Source organism: Acipenser ruthenus, chromosome 1 (genome assembly GCF_902713425.1).
Source record: "Acipenser ruthenus chromosome 1, fAciRut3.2 maternal haplotype, whole genome shotgun sequence".
Lineage (NCBI taxonomy): Eukaryota > Metazoa > Chordata > Actinopteri > Acipenseriformes > Acipenseridae > Acipenser > Acipenser ruthenus.
Window position 1 is genome coordinate 17,322,818 of NC_081189.1, and position 16,306 is coordinate 17,339,123.

The 16,306-nt window shown below is 36.9% G+C and overlaps 1 protein-coding gene across 11 annotated transcripts in view; it reads left to right on the forward strand.

Annotated features, from left to right (window-relative positions):
- Positions 1–16,306, forward strand: part of LOC117425413 (cAMP-specific 3',5'-cyclic phosphodiesterase 4D-like) — a 354,582-nt gene that overhangs the window by 323,619 nt on the left and 14,657 nt on the right. For 9 of the 11 annotated variants that reach the window (XM_059012627.1, XM_059012640.1, XM_059012616.1 and 6 more), the window contains one exon: positions 6,609–6,721. In XM_059012627.1, coding sequence (XP_058868610.1) covers positions 6,609–6,721 — 113 coding nt within the window. Of the gene's footprint in view, positions 1–6,564; positions 6,722–16,306 lie in introns of all 11 variants that reach the window. The other 2 variants (XM_059012688.1, XM_059012681.1) reach the window with 1 other exon arrangement.

The window sequence follows — 16,306 nt, forward strand, 5'->3', positions numbered from 1 at the left end:
TATTGTGTCACATTTTAAATAGTGTTTTATGACAACCTTGCCAGCTTTTGTCAGTCGGTTTTCAAGTTGCTTCTTGCAGGCATAGTGCGGTACTCACATAACCCTTGTATGACATGTCCCATATATGCTTGGTATGTGATGCCATCTGCTTCATTTGATATAATAAATGTCTCTGCTTGTTGAGTTTAGCAAACAGAACGAGGCTAACGTGAACCCATGCCCTGTATGATACAGTACAGTAGTTTCCATGATTCTTGGGCTGGCGGCTAGCGTCTGCATACGCTCAAGATGCTGACAAGGGTCAAAGTCTTGCAGAATATAAAGAACAACAGAGGCAGGGATTGTATTATTCTGTTGCTAGCAGTATAGTGACTTTATGAGGTACTAAATAGCAAACAAAATACTCTGACAAAGATAACGTAATATATCTGGCTAAATTAACAGTTTTAACATAATGACTTTTGACAATGGGGATGTGACAGTTTTGCCACACACATTACCACCTACTTCAGGCCTAGGTTTGAGGCCAAAGTTTCCTGCACTACAATTAGTTCAACAGATTTAATTTCTTATCCACTAAACTTGTGGTGGTTGTCTTGTAACTACATTGGTGAAGTGGAATGGTTTGTCCTCTTTCCCCGTTAGTTATTGGTATTATTTCTTCAGCTATTGTACTTGGTTTTTCTGTGTAATATACTGTATGTCGTGTTTTCATTTCATGTTCCTTGTGGCACAAAAGGTGTTCTGCAGTTCATTTTCTGGATTTCCTTTATTTCGTTTCCCCTTACTGTAGAGTATCTCTGTGTCAGTGTCTGCCTCTGAAAGTTCACAGACCTTTTACATGGAAAGTTATACAGTAGGTGTTTGCACTTCAGAACTCATGAGCTCCCTCTAAGCCATAGGTAACCAGTGCCGTGCACTGTGGGGGTCTCATTGCTGAGCTGTGAGATAAAGGTTGTGGCTTCTAGGAGGAGGTAGTTGACATTTTGAGTGAGCTGACCACTTTGCAAAACCACCTTTTCTCACACACTACACAGTTTTGCACTGTACCTCTAAACTATGGGGTGTTTTCCACTGTTTGTCGCTTAGACAGAACAAATGGGGTTCTCCTTGATTCAGACTGTAAACTTTGGCAAGTCCACATTAGTGACTGGGTAATCTATAACATTCAATAAGAACATTCTAGATTGCAGGCTCACTTAAGCCCACACTTACAACTAAATGAAATTAGAGTATTAAAATCAGAACACAATAACTCTCAGGCTTTAATTAGTTTGTAATAGCAGTGGAATTCTATGGTGTGGATATTGTGTTTAGTTAATGATCTTACATGGTCCATTAACACTCTTAGACACAAATGAGGGCTCTTCATTATCACAGTACACACATCTGCGGCTGTTATTGCTGAAGTAATTTGATTCCTCCATGCAGCATTTCTGAACTTTAACTCGTCAGGGAAAGAGGACTTGTCTAAAAGGCATCACAGTGTATCCAGACGATGCTCCCTCGTGCAACAATGCTTGTTTTCTTTCCCCACAACAGCCAGTTTTATTCCCCTGCTGATTTAAGATGTGTGACTAAAAATATATTAAAGCTTGTGGAATTACGTTAAATATATTGCTGTGATACGTACAACACGTGATAATGCAAAAGCAAAGTAGTGCTTTTCTTGTTACAATCAGGTGTAACGCTGCTAGGTGTTCTTTAATGTGAGTGGAACAATTACCAAACAACCTGACATGCTGAGTTAATGTACTTACATCTAACACTGTTTTATTTATTTATATTATTTTTTCATTAGACCTTTAAGATGATTCAGTTACTAACATCAATCTTTTCACTGTGAAGAGCATGTGGACCCGTATGATGGTGTTTCACAATGGTTCACCCAGTGAGTGGTCCTTACCTTTCTTGATTTGTTGCACATGTTTCACTGTACCGCCTGCAGACGGAATGAGGTCAAACGACTTTGTGGTTTTCATACATTCTTGCTGTAATAAAGTTATGACGCAGGCAGAAAACCTGTCTTACTTCAGAATAAAGAAGCTCCCAATTATGTCATTGCTTGACACAAACAACTTGTTGTTTCTGGAATACTTTGTCATATAGTAATTTCACATTCCATTAGTTTGAAGATAATATTGATAATGTCCTTTCACAACACCCATTCATTTTAAAGTCTAATATATGAAGTTTGGAATTAATGAATGCATATCTAAATGCCTGAACTGTATGGTATAAGTTATATTTTTAAAAAATAAATAAATAATAATAAAAAAATTGTATTGATGGTAAAAAGGCACCATAAAGTGCATACATTTTCATTCTCGTTTTTGTATTTTTTATTTTTTTTTATAATATATTTAGATATATTTCTCACAAATCTGGAATATTATTTTCTTGCACTTTTCACACAAACCGTAAACTAGGTATATTTAAGGTTTGTCATATAAAAACCATTGTGATTGGTGTTTTACAAAGACATGTCATTAGATTAAGCAATTGCAATGCTTTTTTCATCATTATACTGAAAGAAGTGACAACATCCTTCCACCACAATATACGTCCATTAATTGTAGTTAGTCATTTACAACGCAGCGCACCTTTAAATGTTAACTTTAAAGTGGGTTTTGGGGGCGGGAGATAGATCTGCTCTCCTCCTATTTTCTCCTGCCTATCAAAGCTATCTGCCTATTTAAGCCACGTCACAATCTACCTTCCTTCTCTTGCGTTTTGCTTTTTGTGTGTTTTGCTTTTTGCATACGTTGCAGGAAACCTCCCTGCCGGATTCTCCTAAAAATATCTTATTCATTTCTCCGATGGACATTTAATGCAGACCTGTACAGCTACTCATGCCTTCGTTCAAAGGGGGGTCCTCGCCGCAGCTTGTCAGAGGGGGCTTGCAGGCGCACTCCAGTGCCTGGCCTTGGAAGACTCGCCTCACCTCTTTGAGGGCGGCTCCTGGAGACAGGGATTCGCTTTCCTTCCTTCTTTCCAGGTTATGAACCTTTCCGTCCTCTGGGGGCATGGCCCGGTCCACGAGGCAGCACCTCCAAGGATTCACCGCAGAGTCAGAGGATTTCTATGTTTTCAGGGGGTCCCGGGGGCCTATGGGGCTGACCTCCGCAGTACGAGGTTCTTGCGGTATAAAGTCCGAAACCCGTCCTTTGCCCTGGCCCGCAGGTCACTAACAGTTCTAAACAAGCACTCCTGGCCCGCAGGCCATCATCATTCACTCGAGGCTAAGCCTCTAAACACTAACCTATATTTTCACGCAGCCCTAGCTCCCACCCATGAAATAAAGGCAGTTTCATGTGAACATGAAAATGTTTACATCAGCAAGTTTGCACTATACAAAGCAATACAAAAAATAATCACCACAATTAAAAAATAGGTTATAGTGACTTATTATGAATAAGAGTATTTCTAATACCCTTCTTTAGTTTTAACACTCTTAGTTTTATTTTCCTTGAGTTTGATATTTTGCAATAATGGAAATGCCCTGAAACTGCCTTTCCAAATACTGCAAACCACATGGTGTGGAACTTTGTGCACTTCACTCTTGCTTCTCTGTCAGATAGCCAAGTATAGCAACATGTCCAACACCAACACTGTTTTCTCATTTAAAGTTAAAGTTATGGACTCGGTGACCTGTACTCCTTTCTATTATTTTCTAGTCTCTCTTTTTATTTTATGGTATCATATCAGGAAGGTAAAAAATGACTTTCATTTACTTACATAACAGAAAGTGGTCGGTTCCTTAGCTGTAATAGGTATCAAACTATTGCTTGCTTGCATATCCCTAATTGTCTCTGGTTTTAACTTAATATTTGGTTTGGTTACCTTTATTTTACTGTGATTTAAAGGAGCTGTGCACCTAAGGGATAATATCATTGTGCTGTTTTTATTTTGCACTATGATGAAGCTCCAGTAAGTGCCCTGTTCATATGAAATAAAGGACTATTTTATAACCTTGGTTTACAATTGCATTGTAATTGTGAGCAGGCTTATTTTCAAGTCCCAGTGCTGTGTTAGCATCCCAAAGTATTTATTTATTTATTTATTTATTTATTTATTTTAATATTGTGATTTTAAATATCTTTTTAGTTTGATAATACAGTAATTCAAAACAGCCACCAATGAACATGTGATGGGGTACACCCCACCCCTGTGTTTATTTGTATTTTGTGTTGTATTATTATGTTTTAAAGCTATTGTTTGGTGTTTAAAAAACACATTTTGTTATTATTGTTTTACAGCATGGATGGGTTTAAAATTCCCCATCCAGCTAAACGTGTGCATAATGTGGCCATCTCCAAATTAATTAAGTGATTACCAATTTGGAGATGGCCAGGTATATATAAAGAGCGAATGTGCCACTCATGAGGGTTGTTGGTTGTTCAGAGAGGAGGAACGTTTTACACCAGCACACTACTTGTTAGAAGATTGTGTCTGTTTATTTTGGCCACCATGCCATTTTGTTTTGTGTGTAGTGTTTTGTTTAAATATTTTATTTCTAATTAATGAAGAAAGAGCGAATTTGGTAGTACCTTGCCTGTGTGTGGTTACTTCCTGGTCTGTGACATCAACACTCGACCATCCTGTCACAGAACATCATAGAGTTATTTGAAAAAGTTAACAACCGCACATTTTACGTTTGTCAAGCAGTTACAGTATGCAAAGGAATGGTGGATCTGTATGCTGTAGGCTTTTTATTGGGCAAGTCAGACTACTGACATACTTTTTCATGATTTTACTACAAAACCAAATAAACTACATACAGTAAAGTGAGGGAAACTGCAATGTATTCCTGAAGGTTTGCTAGGCTTAGCGGGCTGCGAGGATGGCAGGATAACAGGGTAGATTTAGATATATTTTGCGACACACTGGTTGAGGACTATTAGCTGGTAGAATGTGAGCGTGGCATCCTAACAGGAATGGTATAGCGAGGGAGGACTGTAGCTGTCTCTTTCACTCTTAAGGTGTTTATCTCTTTTTAAACCTTATCAATATGTAGGGCTAGCACTGAACAGATGACCAGTTAAGTGATAGTCGACCTCAGAAACTGGTAGTCAACTAACCAAAGGTCACGTGATTGTGAGGTAATTGTGAAGAATGTGGTTCAGATGGAAGGAAGTTCAGTTGCGATTGCAATCCATTAATATATAAATTATATTTTAGAACATTTAAAAAAATCCCCCTCAGTACGATAAAATGTACCCTAACCAGCAGCTCTGGTCCTCAGAGAAGACATTTCTGCAGCCCTGACAACTAGATCATGAGGCAGTGTAGTTTCCTGTTTTTTATAAGTAAAACAAAAACACTACTTTCTTGTTATGCTTCCCTGAGAAAAATGTATGCAGCCTCTTTCTGTTGCAAGTGGTACCTTTATAGAATGTATGCAGACTAAAAGGTCAGAAATGTCTGGTTACAGATGTATGGATGAGTGTTGTAAACCATTACACATGGGTTCATATTTTAATCTAAAATGTAACATAATTGTGGGGCATGCAAACGTTACATATAAGGAACATTTAAATGCACAATCACTATTGTATTTATCTATTTTTTCACAAGCACAATGAAGCCATTGCAGTGAAACCTCAGCCTTTAAAGTAAGCTAGGCTCCCCTTCCATGTCAACACAACACTGCAAATTCATAACAATGACTGCATTGATCATCCCATTATTGTTTTATCTAACAAACTTATGCATTTGGTTTATTTGTAATTGTACAGATACTGTTCAGGGCTGTCCTCTGTGGGTGTTATCTCCACAACTCAAAGGCAGCCTTGTGTCTGCAGTGTTGATGCAGTATCAGGTCCACCAGTCAGAAGAAGTCCATGCCAGGTTTTACGATTTCCAGATTCACCGCTCGTGTAGTGCTAAAGCTTTTGGTTTTGGTTCAAAGGAAGCAGCGCTCTTGCTTGCCTCATAAGAGCCTTTCCTGACTAAAAGATTGAAGAGACAGAAACTCTTACATTTTTTGTTTTGTCAGGCAGTTGTGAGCAATGTGTCATTAATACCAGAGGCTTAAGAAACAGGAAATCAAATCATCATTTACCGTCACTGATCCATATGGTTAACAACTGTCTCAAGAAGCTGGGCTACAACACTTCTCTTTCGTTATTGCTATGCATTATTAAATGCTACAGCTCTGAGAAGTTAGATGGATATTCTCTGTTAACATGGACCTATTCACAACTCAAAAACTGATTTTTAACCTTGCTATGGATACGCCTTGGGATTGTTTTGGCCATTTATGCCATAGTTTGGATTACTGACAGTAGTGGGCTTTTACATGGAATACAGTTTTGTTATAGGTTTTTTACACTGACTGATACATAGACCCAGAACTAGATGTGTTTGATCAACCAATAGTAATCTAACTGGGATTGGAGTATTGTGATACCTGGATAAGGAGGCTGCTCTGAACTGGGAAAGCAGATATTTTTCTTCACTGAAGGGTTTTTACAACATTATGAAGAATCACTCATGTGTGAACATTGGGCATCCGAACATGGCTGTCTATGGCATGGTGGATCCTTTGGATGCCTGTGTTAGCCCCGTGAAGCGCTTGAGAACTGAATTTACCTGTCTCTTTGCAGAGGAGGCCTACCAGAAACTGGCCACCGAGACCTTGGAGGAGCTGGACTGGTGTTTGGACCAGCTGGACACACTACAAACCAGGCATTCCGTCAGTGAGATGGCCTCCAATAAGGTAAGACATAAGCACAGGTTACTTCATAACGGCAGCTGTTGACTATACGACTCTAACAATTTCTGCAGAGAAAATATGGTGTTTTGAATTTCTGACTGAAATATATTATTCATTCACTATCATCTGTGTTATGTTATTGAAGACAGGTGTATTTACTTGTTATAGTCAAAGCCCACCTTCCAAGTGCTGATAGCGTTTTTACAAGCATCCAATACAAAACACAAATGGCTATTCTTCCACTTGGTAGCAGACATGTCTAAAAGAGTACATGTAACCTGTTGGATATCACTGAGGTTTTTAATACTCATTACAAACCTGCATTACAGTGTGCTTTTAAGATTGTATTATTAACAATAATTCATCAATATAAACCCATTAAAATTGTATAAGCAAATGCAACACATACATTTTAAATATATTGAAGCAGTGGCTATTTCATCGCGTTTATGAGTGCATTCTTGGTGATTTTACAAATGTAGCGTGTTCTGTGTACAATAGTATGTTAAGCACATTATTAACCTGTTTAAAATAGTTAACTGGTTGTAAAGCGCAGTGTCGGGTTAGTGCTGCTTATGATGCTATATCGCACAAACAGCAGGCAAGACAACTGTTTATTCTGATATCGTTTGTGTCTGTAGTTTAATTAAATAATGGATTTCTGCTTAATATGGAGCTATGGGTGCAGGCCTAAGGTATATTGCTGGATGTTAGAATCAAGTATTATACTGTGTACCTCAAGTGATTTGTCTAGATGATGCTTTCCTATCAAATTATTGTGTGAATGACACATATCAATCACCTGAAACGCGGATTACTATATTCAGTACTGTTCAGTGCTGTGCTTCCCCTTTACTGGCAACTGACTGGTTTCATGTTTGTTTTAGCTGCACTATTCCTGGCTTGATTAATCTCTTATGGTAATGGTTAGATGCTTGACACCTACATGTTTCTTGAAAAACAAAAAAAGAGTTAAGTTTGTAAAGGTTATCAGTCTCCTGGGTATGCTGACATGACATTTGCCTAGGTGAAGGCTGACTTGTCACAGCCAATCTGAAGGTCACATGTCTGATGCCACACTCTACATCAAACCTTTTATTAGGCATTTCAGTCACATCCAAAGTGGCTAAATGGCATTTAGAAGCAATCAAAACACCACTTTGATCTTCACTGCTACCGATACCTTTAAAGCTACTTTTACCCACCTGTATGCTCGCTATTGGGAATCATTTGCCAAAATTAACCTGTATGTTTATAATGATAATATGTCTTTACTTTCTTGAACCTGGGTTTTCAGTTGTCTTTAGTAAGCATGTCTTAAAGCTACCCATTTATGCTATGAGTTTCAGGGGTTAGCAGTTTTCTACTGGACAGGAATCAGCTAAACAAAATCCCTACAGTACCTGACAAACCTGGGGCCCGTTTCCCAAAAGCAGCTTTAACCTCACCAGCATCGTCAAACCATCCTAAGAGCAACATTTGCAAACTGCAGTATTTCCCGAACACCATCGTAACTGCAGTCGCTCTTGAACGTCTACTTGAATTCACTAGCGAGCTGGCGTAATCTGGACATGTTCGTGGAGGTTGTAATGCACTGTGGGAATGTAAAGACAGAACTTAGCAAGGGCTGCTATTCAGAGGTTAGTTGCTTTGAATCGTCAGCAACACCGCAGACCCCCTTGTAGTCGGCTCGTTGCAATAAACATTCACATAAGCGAAATCCTGCCATTTCTTGTGAACCTCTTTGCCTCAAGGAGGACCAGCGTTTGCAGCTTTTACTTTCATTGCAATTTCTTCCCACTTCTTTTTTGTTTGATTTGTTACGTTATTTTTTTAATTTACAGAACAATATGTCCGTGATTATTTCTACTTCATAAATTAATATTTCTACCTCATTTTGGCACAATATATTTATTTTTTTCACTTCTTTTGTCTACATTTTCAATCAGAGGAGCATTATTCATTCGATTTACGAGAACACTATAATTTATGTATAGGTTACTCCATAAATTAGTTTCAAATGTGTTTCCCAACAAAGCCCTGAAGAAGCACTTCAAAGTCTAACGATGCACGTGAACATCAGGAACAAGCTGCACTTCCACGTGAGGTTTTGGGAAACGCACGTCAAGAGAGGCTGGAAGCAGCCGCACGTTCATTGTGAAAATGATCGTGAGCTCCAAGTACTTCTGTTATCGGAAACCAGCCCCTGGTCAGACAGTGAAATAAAAACAAAACAAAGGGTGCTGCAGTGATGTGTACAAAGGCTTGGATTGTAGGATGGAAGGCACCCTTTCACTAAGCTTTGTAGAAGTTTGACATTTTTTAAACGCTGATAAACTGTTGCTCAAAAAGGACGTATCAAACTGTATTTTATTCTTTAAAAAACGATCCTGAAATAACATTAGTTTAAGCTTTGTGAATACAGCCCATTGTTTGGAAAGAGCATCAATATTGGTGTCTAAGCTTACACTAACACACAATATATATAGATAGTTTTTCAAAAATTCAGTCTACATTAACTCGGCTGTTTTATTTATTTATTTATTCATTGTTTTAAATAACGTAGCCGAACCAAAAGCAGGGTAATCAAAAGAGAGCATAAATCTTTCTGGCTGTAAGTCTTTTGTTGTGATCTTTTATTTTATAAACAGTGGTGGTCACCCTATTAACATCTGCAAGAGATACATCTTCATCACCACTTTTTTTTTTGTACACGTTTCTCGATATTGAGCTGTCATTCACTGTCTTACACTCTCACATACTACACGTCAGATATTTTAAAAGACATAAACAGGACATGCTATGATCCTTTTAAATAGGACAAAAATTGCAGACAAAGTGAAATTACACTACGACCTTTTTATTAATGTAGAATGTATTTGTGTATTTGTTTGCTTCAGGGGTGTCTTTTGAGTGGTTGGATTGTTCGAGTATAACAAAAAGATTGAGTGACAGCCCATTGTACTGTGTAAACAGCCACTGGATTGTTGAGAGAAGGTTATGGTAATTTGTAAGGCTGGGTCAGTGCCAAATTTTTCACTATCGATATATCGTTCTCCAAAAAAGCAGATACATCGATTCATCAACGTTATGAAAGGGTACAAAAAAAAAATAGTATGCATATTAAATTGATCACATCTGTTTATGCTTATATTAAATCTTTTTTGTACCTTATTCGTGTTGATTTGTACCAGTTTGGGGGTTAAAGCAAAATAGAGAAAATTTTTTTTAAATCCATAACAAGTTAGAGTAACAACCAATCAAGAGATAAAATTAAATAATTTTAAAAAAGCTATCACTGTCCACAGCAGTTTAATAACAAGAGTGTTGTCCATGGCTTATATTGTAATTGTGTTAAGGAACATGATAGTGATAGTTTAATTTAAGAGATGACTGGCACTTGCTTACAATCTGCCCAGCATTACTGAATACCCGCTCACAGCGGACTGATGTTGCCGGGATGCTTAATACTTCTGGCCAAAGATACAACTTCATTTGGAACAATCTTGGTTGTTTTTCTTCAGTTTTACTCTGGAGTAGTTCAGATGAATACATGCAGATTTTGTTTGAAGTTTTGTAGGGTGCCATCTCATTAAATGGTCACGTAGATTAGTTGTGTTACCAGAGTATCCCAAACATTACTTTATTTACTTTAGTTTCTTGCCGTCTTACTTTAGAAAATAATTGCCAAACATCGGAAGGCAATGTATTTGTAGCTCGGTCGATACAGTATTTGTAATTCTAACACAACAAATGCAATCCTATCAGTAAACACTCACAGGGGACGGGGCAGGGGGGAGAAGGTGAGCTCAATCGCATGCAGATTCAGTGAGTCAGACCTGAGGGGAGCACAGAAGCTCTGCGCTTCATGCAAAAAAGAATTGCCAATTCCAGATTTAATAAATAAAGTCTTTCCTTTGCTTAAACTCTTTACACAAAAACGAAGCACACACTTGACTATTGATAGTTGTCAATCGATAGAATGCATCAAATAATCGATGCATTGCCTCAGTCTTAGTAATTTGCAGCCAACTTTGGTACATCTCCCTTTAAATTCCTGATTAGTTAACACTTGAAACACAGTCCTGTCTTCAGCAGTGATTACTTTTTAAACACTGAAGCACAGCAAGGTAATAAGAGGTTGAGATCATATTATCATAAAACATAGACAGAAAAAAAAAACCTTTTGGATTAGTGGGTCTGTATTTTGAAGCAAATGCAGTCAGAGACGAATTAAACAATTGCTTGCATGAATGCAGGAGCTCTGACAAGTTGTATTCTGTTAAAATTATTGTATTGCCTTTGCCGTTCTGCTTTCTTCATAAATGGGTGTTATTTTTTTCTTCTTGAAAAGTGAACACTATTACATACATTACAGCAATTCTTTTAACAATTTATTTTCTCTTCAAACTGAATAAACCCACACCTGGAGCACTTCCTTAATGTCGTTCTCATAACTGAGAAGGTTCTTTTATGGTTTTATGATATCATTGGTAACTTTGTGCATCATTTCTTCAGCATACTTATAAGGGAAGTTAGTAGCAGACAGCAAAGGCTGCCCACATTACTACCAGCATAACAAGACAGCCTTGTTCTCCCCTTCATGGTTTTAGTTGCCTTTTATAATGGCCGGTTAGCATACCAGCAGGAGATCTGCACTGTAATTTAGGTTGTTTTCATTCTAATTAACGTTGAACTTGACTTTGTGAACTGCAGGCTTGTTTTAATTCTTCTAAACCTCACTTTCTGAAAATCCATATGGATATCCATTGATATGATATTTGATTGGAATCTTTGTTATTTCACTTAGTTATGTTAACATTGCTTACATATCAATAGCATAACGGCATCAATTATTATTATTATTATTATTATTATTATTATTATTATTATTACTTTGGATTGGATTGGATTGGGTAAAGCCCATGTATCCTGCCCCTGAGTGGTAGATTCACTCCCAGTAAAGCTGGTATTTGGAATCAATCTGACAAACGTATTCCTATTGTATGTGCAGTATATGGCAGTTCATGTTGCAGGCGGGATCCTAATACCTGTTGCACAGTCTGGTGGCAAAGTACAAATATTATTAGGTAAGACAATGAAATGATAAAGCCTTGGTTAATACACCATTTAAAGTTACAAACTAAAAAAAATCAATTCACATGCAAATTATAAGCTGTTTCGATGGCATTTCTATGCCCATCACATTGTAAACTGTGACCAATATTTTGAGCTATTAGCTGTTATTTATATATATATTTTTCCTTAACTTACATATCTCAATGGAACTATATGCAGTGTACATGTTGTTAATAACCAGGCTTTACTATTCAGACCCCTGAAGTGCCCTGCTTCTGATGTCTGGTCTAGTTACCTTTGTGTTTGGATCCACTACAGTATGTACAGCGCTGCCCATTCAGCATGCTCCATTACCCTGGCATTGCTGTGCTGTGCTGCACGCTGATCAGCTCACAAGCTCTGCTTGCCTGTGACTGTGTGCAAGCAGCTCAGCCTGCTGTACCGACCTGATGCAGGAATAACAAGCAGCACCTTGGGCTGTCTGAGGCACTCACTGTACATCTGAAAGAGAACACCGTGCAGCGCTAACACTGGACGTGTCCATAGCAACGGGAATAAAGCTGGAAATGTGGAGTAATTACCAGTAAAGACTGTCACCAAGAGCTAGTCTGCAGGGGAAGGGAGAGTCTTTTGGGGTTTAAATTCTATTTTTTTAAATTTTTTATTTGACTATTTTGCAATAGAATGCAGCCAATAAAGCATACCTAATTTCTTAATCCTGTTACTGTATGGATGTTTTGTATATTTCTCTGCTGCTGTTAGGGTTTGCAGCTGTTAATTTCTGTGTAATAAATAGGAAGAATTCTGGTCCACACCTTCTTTCTGGAGACCACTGGGCTCCACCTCTGCCTTTCATTTCACATAACCCCTTGAATGTAATTGCCAGCATGCCTTGAAGCAAATGGGACCCTTCTTTCACATTCATTCATAATAGCAAGTACTGTAGCTTCCTGCTGAAGAAATCATAGAAAAAAGGGAAGTGATAACTGCTTGCATAGTTTTTAGCCCCCGGTCAGTCAGTAAAATTGCAATGCTACATGACTCAGTGAGCATAACAGTTATTGTGTTTTTAGCATTGTGTGTGCATTTTTTTTTAGTAGTTTGATGAGCAAGTTGTTAAGCAAATATATTAATTTTTCTGCACACAGACAGTTTAAGGGGAATTACTTTGGAACAGTGCAATTACAAAAAGTAATGTATAGCTTACAAAAAAAAACATATTCTAATTATACATGCAAATATACAACTACGTGGTTGCGGTGTATTTACAAATTTTAAAAAATATTTACTGACGCACCCAGGCAAAATAATCCTCCCCCATCTCATTGTTGTTTTACTTCAAAGCACCGCATTGACGCAATAGGCTGCATGTAACCCTTCAATAGATGCAGGGGTGGCTACAGAATTGGAGGACCACAACTCCTCTTTCATTTACAGTAGATACAGAGAGATTAATATTGTGCAGCATATAAACAAAATAGTAGACTTGAAAAGTCAAAATAAGTCTTAATAATAAGGCTGAAAAGAAAGCATTTGGTAGAATATGAAATATAACTTTTTAAAAACTCAGTAGCGTGACAGTCTTTGATGGAGTAATGCTTTAAAAGTGTGTCATGTAATGTTCACACGAATAACTAAATTTATAACAACTGATCATTGCAGTATTAAACTTTACAAGCATCACAGGAATGTCTATATTTAGAAAACACATCTGTTTTGTTTTAATTTTGTTGTTGTTTTATTCTGTATCGTTTTAAAAGAAAACTGAAATGTTGCTTGGTTTTTTTTCTAAGAAGATGTTATAAATAGCTTTTTTATGGGTCTTTCGCATGCAACCCAAAAGATACGTGAGCCTGTCTTTAAAAGAACATTTTAAACCTGTCCTAAAATGTTCTAATTCAATAAAGTTAACATGAGAACATTCTGTGACACAATGTGCTAGAAAGAGGGTATAAAAGTATATTTAATATGTTATCCACTGCAGGTCTGGCTTCAAATGAAACGATTGATAATAGTGTAACTAATAGTCAAATAAGAAAGCTCTGTGAAAAGCTTCATATACATTTTTCATTTTTTATCTGAAATCACAATTACAGGCACTATTCTTTTGTATATTTGCATACTGCACAAAAAGAAAACACATGTTCAATATTTTGTTTTAAAATATGAATATTAATATATTAAATATTTAAAGCAAAATATATGTTAGCTACTGTAACTACATGTATAAAAATATTTAGAAAATGCATTTTTTTACAAATACTGGGTTGCAGTAATTTTAAAACGTTGGTTTTAAAACCATTTGCAGCCCTGCAGTAGTTCAGTCAGAGGGTGCTTTATAAGTTATTGTCAGGGAGACATTAGATGATGGCTTTTAATCCCAGCTCAGCCATCAGTTTACTGAGCATCCCTGGGTAAGTAATGTAACCTCATTGTAGACGACCTCAGGAAAGCCTTAGTTAGATTAAATAACTACAAGCCATGCTTCCATGTTTTAGTCTTACTCAATCTAAATACACTGTGCAGTGCCGGGACCTTAGTTCTTAGTAGGTTTGGTCACAATAGCTACTGTCCTATTGACCTGTTGGCCATCATAATGAAATGCAAGCTGATAGGAGCTGCAGAAATCCAGTGTCATGTGATATATAAACTGTCTCTGTGTGTTCTATTCAAAGGTTTTTGGATTAAATATAGGTATATAAAAAATCACAAATCTAATTGGCTCTACTGGTTTGTATTAGTGAGAGTGTAATAATAATAATAATAATAATAATAATAATAATAGAATCTCATTTATCCACACCCTGTTCATCCGCGACTTCAATTATCTGGAGCTCCCTGACGAGTTTTATCTCTGAAACATTATTGTCAATGTAGACTTAATGCCTCGTAGTGCACACGCACACACACACACACACACACACACACACACATAAAGACTCATGCGTCAGTCTAACCTGTGGAGTCGACACCAAGACAGCATCGCTACAGATGTGAGGCTTCATGTCTTGGTATGAACAGCAGAAGGATTCTGTAAAATTAGTTCTCCTGAGGTAGTTACTAAGTAAAGCCCAGCAAACATATTTTGCCTCGCTGAAACAAAAGACTATGATGGACTTTCTCAAGGTTCAAAAGAACGGCTTGCAGCAGTGAATTGTTTAAAAATGCTGTTATGAAAAAATAAAACACTTCTTTTGGCAATGTAAGGCAAGTTTAAATTATACAGCCAGCTTGTTTATTTAGTTTTAAAGTTAAAAAAATAACTTGTTTGAAATCCAAGAAAACTAGCAGCACTTAGCTACCATTATTTAATATTAATGCATGGAATAAATTAGCGATAATACCTTGTGATATTTCTAGCTGCTAGCCACATGACTTAGTTTACAGGAAAATTTTGAGCTCTGATGGGCTGAATAGCTTATTCCTGTCATTAAAGGTCTTATGTCTTGTAGCTGTGTAGTTTTTTTGGTAACAGAAAAAGCTAGGGAAATGGAGTTGGAGGTGTATGGATTTTGCTAGGAGTATTGTTATCAAAGTAAACTAATTTTAAACCATTCTTCTGTCTTTGTAACATATTGTATTGCATACATCTCCAGTAAACGCTAACTTGGTTTACATTACTAGTTTCTGTTTTTTATTCATACATATTATAGTCGCACGCATTGACACCTCATTTATCCATCGATTTCACACATACGTGGACCTATGCACCCCCAAGCGCGCGGATAAACAGAGTTCCACTATAATAATAATAATAATAATAAAAATAATAATAATAATACCGGCATCATCTTTTTCTTTCAAAACTGGTGTACAATACATATTTAGTAATCCTATTAATTTAGCAGTCTTTTCTTTTTCCTATAGACCCTAGAGGGCAGTATATAGGCCCTGTATACTGTATATTTATCCAGTGCCGCCTATAATAGTATAGCTTGTATGAGAAACTGTTTTGCATTATTTTGTGCTGTAAATGTATTTAGAATACAAATAATTTGAGAATAGAATGGATAGATTAGATTGTTATGGTGTCAATTTACAACCATGGATTGATTATTTCTTAACATTGTTGTTTTTGTGCTGCCTGATGACATTCACATGTTATAAGACAGCGTTCTAATAAGCAATTTATTGTACTCAAACGGCAGTGCATTTACAGTAATACCACAAACTACCATTCAACCCAAAAACAACAATAGTATTACAAGATGTTACTTCAACTGAAGCAATGGGCAACTGAATATTGAAGCTAATATAGTTAGATATGATTTGAATGGGAAGCTGGCTTTCCATACTCTTATGTGACTTCATTCTCATAAACTGTTGCATATACAAATTTGAATACTTATACAATGATTCTATAATATCAGTCAATAAATCAACCAGATATTTAACCAGACAAGAGCAGGTTCACATGAACACTGAATTATTCTTCTTCAGTTTTGTTTGCCAGTAACAATTGTTCCCCATAGATATTTAAAATAAATCGGCACATCTAAATACTGTATG